This window comes from Seriola dumerili, unplaced genomic scaffold (genome assembly GCF_002260705.1).
Source record: "Seriola dumerili isolate Sdu_G_001 unplaced genomic scaffold, Sdu_1.0 BDQW01000003.1, whole genome shotgun sequence".
NCBI classification, from domain to species: domain Eukaryota; kingdom Metazoa; phylum Chordata; class Actinopteri; order Carangiformes; family Carangidae; genus Seriola; species Seriola dumerili.
In genome coordinates this window covers 5,086,328-5,095,836 of record NW_019174258.1, presented here as the reverse complement: position 1 = coordinate 5,095,836, position 9,509 = coordinate 5,086,328, and the positions used below count along the sequence as shown (strand labels likewise).

The 9,509-nt window shown below is 41.5% G+C and overlaps 1 protein-coding gene across 5 annotated transcripts in view; it reads left to right on the top strand.

The window, feature by feature from the left end:
* Positions 1-710: 710 nt before the first annotated feature.
* Positions 711-9,509, top strand: part of LOC111220338 (estrogen-related receptor gamma) — a 48,079-nt gene continuing 39,280 nt past the window's right edge. For 2 of the 5 annotated variants that reach the window (XM_022743425.1, XM_022743417.1), the window contains exons 1-2: positions 718-1,135; positions 7,654-7,770. In XM_022743425.1, the coding sequence (XP_022599146.1) occupies positions 724-1,135; positions 7,654-7,770 (529 nt within the window). In that variant the 5' untranslated portion in view covers positions 718-723. Of the gene's footprint in view, positions 1,139-7,644; positions 7,783-9,509 lie in introns of all 5 variants that reach the window. The other 3 variants (XM_022743409.1, XM_022743431.1, XM_022743400.1) reach the window with 3 other exon arrangements.

Genomic DNA, 9,509 nt, shown 5'->3' with positions numbered 1-9,509 from the left:
CTTGAATATGAATATATGAGTGGGTGTGTGTGTGTGTGTGTGTGTGTGTGTGTGTGTGTGTGTGTGGGGTTGGGTGAGCACCCTTGTATATGTGAGGCTGTCTTTGGGATGATTGAGCAGCAGAGAGGCTGCTTACTGATTACCTTCATGTAGAACAAACTGCTATTGACTGGAGAGTGACGGATGACCATCGGCCCTGAGCATGTGTTTGTGTAACTGTGAGGTACTATAGATGCTTCTCTGCTACTCTCTCTTACACATGGTTTCATTAATGAACCATAATCTTTTCTTTTTTGTATTTAACTCTCTTACTATCTTTATTACTTCCCCCTTTCTTTCTCTTATAATTTCTCTTAAAAAGCAGAATAGCAAATCTGACGGATGGATTTGTGTGTGTGTGTGTGTGTGTGTGTGTGTGTGTGTGTGTGTGTGTGGCATTTATAGAACTTACTTGGCCCCTTGAAAATATATAAATCCATCATAGAAAGTGAAAGTGAGGAAATACGAAAAATGATTGCTATGATTCGTCTTTCAAAAATAGAATTTCTTTTGCTGAACACAGTCTTAACTGTATCCTCTCTTCTCCTCAAGCTCTGCCTTTGCTCTAACTCTTCTCTCTCATGATTTTCCTCTATAAATATCTATTTACATTTTCTTGTAATACTGTTCTTCCTCGTCTTCTTCTATTTGTTCCTGTCTCAATCCTTCAGGCTTCTCTGCAGAATGTCCAGTAAGGAGCGCCACCTTGAGTCCAACTGTCCGTCCTCTTATATAAAGACTGAACCGTCTAGTCCTGCCTCCCTGACTGACAGTCTAAACCATCACTCCCCTGGTGGCTCCAGTGACGCCTCAGGCTCATATTCGTCCACGATGAACGGCCACCCCAACGGCTTAGACTCCCCGAGCCTTTACGGCTCCAACGCAGGGCCCCTGGGTCCTGCTGGCGGCCCTGGATCGAAGCGTTACGATGACTGTTCGTCAACTATTGGGGAAGAGTCACAGATTAAGTGCGAGTACATGCTGAATTCGATGCCCAAGAGGCTGTGTCTGGTGTGCGGGGACATTGCGTCAGGGTACCACTATGGAGTGGCATCCTGTGAGGCCTGCAAGGCCTTCTTCAAACGCACCATTCAAGGTTGGCTTCCATTTTGACTTTGTGTCTGTAATTATCTCTCTGTTTGTCTGTCTACATTTCTGTTTTGTCTCTTACTGTATCAGCTCCATCATCACAGGTTTGGTTCCATCTCGTCACTTGTCTCTTTCTGTTTTACTTTAGCCCTGTTTCAGTGGCTCCGTTTGTCAAACTGATGTAACACATAATGTGGATGTCTCTGTTGTTTTAGTTTCGTTAAAAACTGTAGACATTACAATGAGTTGTGATCTATTTGATGTTGAACTGACTCAATGACAGATCTTAAAGACTGTCAACAAAAGTTCTGTTGTTATTTCAATTTGATTTCTTCCAAATTTACATTTAGGAAGCTATGAAAGTACATGACAGGTCATAAATACATCACAGCAAAAGAACACACCAGGTTGGCTTAGGAGAGTGCAAGGAGGAGGTTAAAGGTGAAGATAGTGTTCTTTAAATTGAAATAAATGTGCTCCTTAAAAAGGCAGAACCTTTGAGAAAAATATTGCACACACGGCACCTAAAACATAAAGTATGGGGTTTTTTTTCAAATGAAATGCAGAGACACTCACATAATGCGCTCCCCCACACATGCACATACACCTGAGCCACTATACTAGATCCAGGACATAGGATAAAAGCCCCAGGCCAGATGTGAACCCAGATTTTTATGTGGCACATGTCTCCTCCTCTGTCTGCTAAGTGAGCCACCGGGACACCCACCAGAGTCTATTTTTTCACTCTCCTTCACCCATCCAATCAGGCACATACATACAGACAAACTCCAAGACACGCCCCCCTTTCACCTTCAACCTTGACCTCTTTGTCATCAACAGCAAAAAGTAATTTCCAGGTGGTGTTTGCATTTCTAGGTCTACCTGCTTATGCCTCACAGGAAGAGTGTTAGCCATAAGCCTGTTGTCTCGGAGATAACATAGTGTCAGAGGAAGGCCAGAGGTCAGGTCTGCAGGTCAAGAGTTCAGTTTAGGGGTAGAGGAGAGAAGGGATAGACCAGTAATCCACATGATGAGAAGAGTACCAGGAATTAGGCTCAGTAATCCCTTGCTCGTCTCTTGTTAGGGTTAGAAGTAGTTCAGGAAGTGGACAGGTATTTGGACTATGCTCTTCAGATTTTGTGGATATTCAGTTAATGCTCGACTCACAGCTTGATCCCCATTATATCCTTCATTTACCCTTGTAGACACAGTATAGGTCAGTCTTACAGACAACCAATTAGCCATAAAGCAAGCCAGGTAGTCAGCTTTGTTCACTGATCCCTACAGTGCAACACTAAGTCTCCTTTCCTAGTTTCACACGACTTATACAATATGTGGACTAGTATTGACAGTGTATGTAATTTCACAAATGTAGCACTTTTGCCGAATGTACAACTTTTTTTTGTTTTATACACATACTCGATTGTTTTCCTCTATAATGAAACAACATTAAGGGAGATGGGCAGTGGTAATCTATATTTTTGTTAATGCAAATAATTTCCATGAAAAAAAAAACTGTGTTAATCAGCCTCTCAATACTGAGCCCTGAGCCAGGACAATCTTTCAAAGGACAGAAGAAACGTATATACCTTGGTTTAAATGATTTTATAGCATATAATATAATACACATATTATATTAGCTAGATACCATATGTTTTTGGCAAACATCTGTGGAATACTTTCAGTCACTACGTTGGTGCTCCAGCAAGTATTTATGGCAGCAAGAGAGTGTATGGACTGTAGAAATGACCTAAAGAAAACTACATTGCCTGTGTTGATCATACAGAAAGTAAGCTACATCAAGGATTGGCTATATAGATGATACTTGTTGGTGCGATCAATTTACTGTTAGCCCAGGTTGTTTCATGGCATTTGTTGACAATAAGAAAACAATAGAATATAACCTGAAAGCACTTGTAGGTGTGGGAAATGAGAGAATGGATTTTTTTTCCATTTTAGGGCCACCAAAGTGTATAGTTGATCAGCAAGTGATACACATTTGAAGGCTTTGTGTTTGAGTAATAATCTTTTATGATTTCATTTTTTAGATAATTAATAGGGCCCATCACTCAGCAGGACAGCCCTCCTGTCAGTCAGTCTACCAGCGCAATAACCAAGCGACCAGTCAGCCAGCCAGCCGCCATCGATCCATTGAGTCAGTCAGTCAGTCAGTCATATCGGACAGGATTCATCTATCTGCCTTTCCATCCATCCACCTATCTGTCGCTGCTTTCTTTTGCCACCGATAAGCAGCTTTCTCAGTAAAGCCCCAGAGAGAGCGCGAGAGAGACAGGGAGATGTGGAAGGGGGGGTGGAAGTCTTACATCCACGAGATGGTCACCACTACCTAGAGATGACCGGTATGTGTTTATTATGGGATGAGATCAGAACACGGTGAAATCCTGACAAAGAGATTGGAGCGCACACATACAGAGATAAAGGTAGAGACACACACGCACAAACACAAACTCACAGAAGCACATTCCCTCATAGACACCAGCACTCTTGAGCAGACAGTCACATAGATGACCTTGTAGTCTCTCTTTGTATAGATTTAACCCCCAATGTGTCATCGCTGCAGTGTCTAATAGTTGACCAATTCCAGATGTCTCATTTCATTTAGAGGGCTTGTTAAAGGTGACACAGGTGAGGACACAGTTACAAATTAAATACAACACCTCAGCAAACATATAGATATGATGCCTCTTCGGAGTTTGACCTTGAATAGATTAAAAGCAATGCACTGTCACCCATGTCTGTATTTGTAATCCCCTGGTCTCCTTTAGTGGACATGTTGCAGATCAGGAAGGCCAGAGTTAGATGTTATGGGTCAAGACTTTGGCAACACAAGTGAGAGGACAGTTGTCATGAAAGGTTTTGATGAAATACAGCAGTTTGATGAGGCATAGCATGTACAGTATAACCCTCCAGTGGAATATACTGATAAATCTAAAAGGAGAATACCACCCAATTTAAAAATTCACCATTATTTTACATTCTTGATCAAAATCAACATTTAGAAATTCAACTCTGCTAGATGGTTATTAAAAAATTACTAATAGTACATCAGCAATTTCCATAGCTTCAGTGGACACAAATTTATAGAGAAAATCTACCATAGTAAAGCATTATTAGGAACAAATCTCAGCGCTTTTTTAATCAGTGTTTGTGCTACAGTACCACTGTTTGGATGCAGACTGAACAGTCTTGGAACAAATGGGTCATGACATTATCTTTGGCTGCTACACCAGCCAAACTCATCCACGGACAGTGAGGATGTGTGTTAGCCTATGTGTCTGTGTGTGGGCTTGTGCTCATCCAAATGTAAATGAGTGCAGGTTATGTGTATGTCTCTGCACATACGCTTGTGTTTATGTGCGGTTGTGAGTTAGTTTGTGTATCTTGGCTGGAAAGCAAAGCCAGCCTCAGATGGGCAGCAGCAGACATATTGGTATGTTTCAACCCATTAGCCAATAAAACCGCAGGTAATCACCAAAAAAACACCTCCAGCTGGACAGGGAGGAGAGCATGGGGTGGAAGAGGAGAGGAGAGGAGAGGAGAAGAGAGGAGAAGAGAGGAGAAGAGAGGAGAGGATAGGAGAGGATAAACTCCCTTATGATAAACAATAATTTGAGACAAGGAATGACAAAAAGAAGGAAAAGGGTGGGGGTGGGGCGAATTGGGCACATGCATGTAGAAAGGAATTAGTGGTATGTGTGTGTTGGTGTGTGAGTGTATGTGTGTCGCAGCATGGAGGAAGTGGCTCTGGCAGCTGCTGTTTTTGTGGCGTCAGTCCAGCGACACCTGACAACCTGCATCTATCACTCCCTTATTGAGAGAGAGGGATAAAGGGGAGTGAGGAGGAGGGCAAAGTGTGGGATAGGGAGGGATAGGGCGATGAAATGGGAAGAGAGAGGCAGCAAGAGTGAAGGAGAAAAGTGGGGGAGAGCAGCAAAGAGGATGGTGGGATAGATGGTAATGGTGTAGAGCAAAGGAACAACTGAAAGGAAAATGTGAAAATGGCAGGGGGGATGGTCAAACAAGTCCATATGAGAGTTCTGTTTATACTGCCCAAAAGAAAATAAACAAGTTTCTCAATAGTTAAACAATGTTAAATATACAAATACATATTTTCATATTTGTATATTTTTATATAGAATGGTAAAGTCCTGAGCTAAGTTATACCATGTCACTTTATGACCGCCTTCGCCCTCTACCTGTATTTTGTGTTGCTCTCTAGTGGAAACTGTCTTCTGAAAAAGCCAAGGTACCAAGAAAGGGAAGCGAATAGGAGGGAGATGCTGATTTTATGTCAAGACAGAGTCAGTGTTGTAACTTCAGGAGAGGCACGAGAGGACGGCAGCCAAAGCACACACATAAACATTCATATTATACAGTCTGTACAATGGTGGTCAATTGTCATGCAGCAGGTGGACATACACACACATCTCAAAGGAGATTGCAAGGGATTTGAGGCCCTCATATATCCCCCCTCACTCACACCAATGCACACATACAAACCCACACATTATACATAGGAGGACCTCTCCGCTCTAAGCCCACCCCAGTGCACAATAAGACACATAAAGATAGAAATAAAGACAGAGAGAGAGAGATAGATGACATTCTGATATAAACCCTTTTTACTAATTCCTACCCTATACCCCTACTCTAAAACAGGACACTTATGTCCAAGCATGTAACGAGTAAAGAGCCAGATGACAGGAGGTTATATATTCTAATATCACACCTTTATACTGGCCTGGAATATATGCCTACAGTACCTACCGCCTTTCTGAATATGTACAGTCTGTAATATCAAGTATGTTTTACACAAATACGCCTGTATTAAAGTCCGCCAGTCAAGGTAATAATTACTGTTGAGTTGGGGTGCTATAAATTTTCAGTTTCACAAATACTGTTGTTTCTGTCAGGGGGTCAGTTTAATCAGCAAATAATATCTATTATTATTATTGCTTATTGTTGTCCACCTCCACAGTAGCACTCAGAATTTGTAGCTGTTAACATATTTTTTTCTCATTGAAGGTTTAACACTTTTAGGCTCAGTGCTACCTGGCCTGTAAGTGGCTTTTTACAGCAGTTATCCATTTTGCAGCGCTTGCCTGTTTAGCCTTGCACTAATAAGCCCTTTGACTGACTACCCATTAACCGACACACATTCTGTCATGGCATTAGCACATTTAGCCTTAGTGCTAGGTAAGTGTCTGTCTTAATTGCTGAATTAATTCACTCCTCCTCTATCATCCATGTGTAAAGGTTGGGTGTAAGCTTACTAGTCCCATTAGTAGTGTCCATTAGACTGTATGGGTTCCCCCAGCACTTAGCATGTTTGGCCTTTACTTTAACTAATAAGTTCGATAAATGAGCGTCTTGTTACCCATTAAGAAGTGTTTGTGCATTTAGCCTTTTCCCAAGCTAACTAGCCCCCTTAATCAGCCCAGTAATGAGAAGCATCCTCTCCACAGCAGCAGTCAATAGTGATCACTGTTTACTCTGTTTCAGTGGGAGATGCATTGGTTTTCTTGGGTACTGTAGTTGTCAGCTGGGCACCGAGGGGATGAGAAATAAGGGTTTTATGGTTCACATCACAACACAGTTCAGACAAGATAAATAAACCCTCCTGAACAAAGAAACCTGTTGGAGTAAATGTGTAACAGTTTAAACAAATCCATAAGTGTGCTTTGCTTTGACCTGCATGGAGGCAAATTAATACTGTAAGTGGAGGATAAATGAGCAGAACTGGAGGAGAGTCAAGCTGAAAATGAGAAAACAAAAAAGGAACAGTAAAAGAAGAGGGAAACAAGAGGCACAGTCGATGGTCAAGAAGAGGTATCATTTAGACTTAGAGTAAAATACAGAGGGTTTCAAATTTGTATAGGCAAAGGGCATGACAGTAGAGAGGTAGAAAGATAAAGAAAAAGATATGGAAGTAGAGTAAAAGAGAGGAGAACAGAAGAAAGATGATAAAAACATTGAATATATTGTAGTAATATGCTAATTAGGAAGTAAGTTACCTACAACACAGAAAAAAAGAAATAGTGAGGCAGCTGACAATTAAGGGTAAAAGTGGTATTAGCCTCTAACGCACTAAAGGTGTTGTCTTTGTTGGCCAGGGTTGTGAAGTTAATGGACTTACATCAGCTAATAATCTTAGCCTCAGGTCTGCACTGGAGTCTTCCCGAGAGCAAACTGCAGCTAGTCACGCAACCTCACCTTGCTGTAGCCAAGACACATGCACATCATCTTCATAGACACATAGATTAAGGTAGCAAAGTCAATATTCATAAAGGATTATTTTTATATTTTACAGTACTTGTGCCCAAATCTATCTATCTTTTTTTTCTGATTCATTTAATTAAACCATGTGTTATATTTTTGTCTTCAGGCAGCAGGATTTGCTGAGTACTGCTATCAAACAGGTTGTCTGCCCATGTGTCTGTTGATGTATCTATCTGAAATGAAACCTCTCTCTCTGTCTTCTTCCAACATGTCTACATGCCACAGGCAACATTGAGTACAGCTGTCCAGCCACCAACGAATGTGAGATCACCAAGAGGAGACGCAAGTCGTGCCAGGCCTGCCGCTTCATGAAGTGTCTGACTGTGGGCATGCTGAGGGAGGGTAAGGGAAAAGGTCTCTTACTTATCTTTCTCTGTTAACTGTGCTACATGTAGCATTTTAAAGCCTATTGTAATTGTTCAGTTAATGGAGGCCAGTGCTGATAAGATTAGCAACTTCTACCAGCCTCAATACAGCTTTTTGCGTCATCTGCCAATGTGTTAAATTTCTAAGTGATCTGCTAGATTGATCTATGACACACAGATATATTGTTTTAGAGGATGGCTGCAGTTTCTCTTCATGACACATGTAACGTTAATGTGAGAGCTATGGAAAGCAATTAAAAACTGCTAATTCTAGTTCAAGATTAAATAAATTTACATTTGAAACACACAAGAACAAACAATGCCTTAGATACAGGCCAGCCATCTACTCAAACATTAACATTAACTTTACATTAATTTAACCAAGGTATTATATCAAAGTATGACAGTGATTTATTGATGTTGAATAATGCTACATGTAGCACTTCAAAGAAATTGTTAATACTCCTTTTGCACAGTATAGTGTAATCTATTTCTATCTGCATCAGGTGCTTCTTGTTGCCTTCTCACTTCCCTGTCCATCTCGCCACTTTCACTCTTTTTCATCCTCATGCTGTCTGTTCACAGCTGTTTCTCTCTTTTATCTGACTCCCTTGTCTGTCTTCTTATCTCGCCATTGCTTAACATTGATTTACATTCTTCTCTTCTTTCCCTGTGTATGTTCACCTTTCACTTCCACATACACAAGTTACACACAATAGTTTCTGAGGCCACGTAGCCTACACAAACACAAACACCCACTTCCTGACACTGATTCCATTCTTGGTTTACTTCACCTAAATGAGGTAAAGATAGAAATTACAAGATAATTGCGACACTCACACTATTGCAGTTGTTCAGTGGTGGAGGGAAAAAAAAAAAAAAACAAGACATATTATCTTCCCCCGCACCACTTTGATTAAATACACTCACTCTCTCATTTTTGCACTCCCTCGTTGCCTCTGCCTCTTTCTCTCCCTCTTGTCTGCCCACCTCTGACCTTTCTACTCCCACTGCACTTCCAACGATGAAAGGAGGGAGAGGAGTGGCGAGGGGGTAAGACGAGGGCCGATAGAGAGAAAGAGGCATAGTCAGAGGGGGAAGGTGGGGGAAAGCTAGGGCGAGGGAGGAGGGGAGGGAGAAGAGATTGATTTATAGGAGCAGAGGAGAGGGACCAGGGGAGGATGAGAGGCAGGGGGAGGATGGTTGAATGAAGCAGAAAGTGTGTAAGAGAGAGAAAGGAGAAGAGAGGAGGGTCAAGGTTGTAATTGATGGGAGACCTGGCCTACGCCCCCTTCCTTACAGTGGTCAGGGAGCGTGCCTCTGCCGACGCCTGCCAGCCCTCCCTCCATCCATTCCTGTCTTCATCTCTCTCTCCAATTCTCCCACTCAGTATTATTGTATTGTATTAAATGCATTGTATTGTCCCACTTCTCTTATGCCTTTCATCCCTCCATTCTCCTCTACACTTCACTCTTGTCTGTATCCCGTTGGCAACATGACACCTGCCCATACCTCCAGCTTTTCATCCACTCAAACTTCATTATAGGACCCGAGCAATAGATAACATAACAATGGGATCTACATGAAAATCTGTGCAAAGTATGGTCTTCAACAAAAAGATTTTCTTTATTTTATACCAACTTAAACTACACAAACATTTTCAAAAATCTAATGACTGAAATTCAAACTAAAACTAATATTATTGTAGTAAAAGGG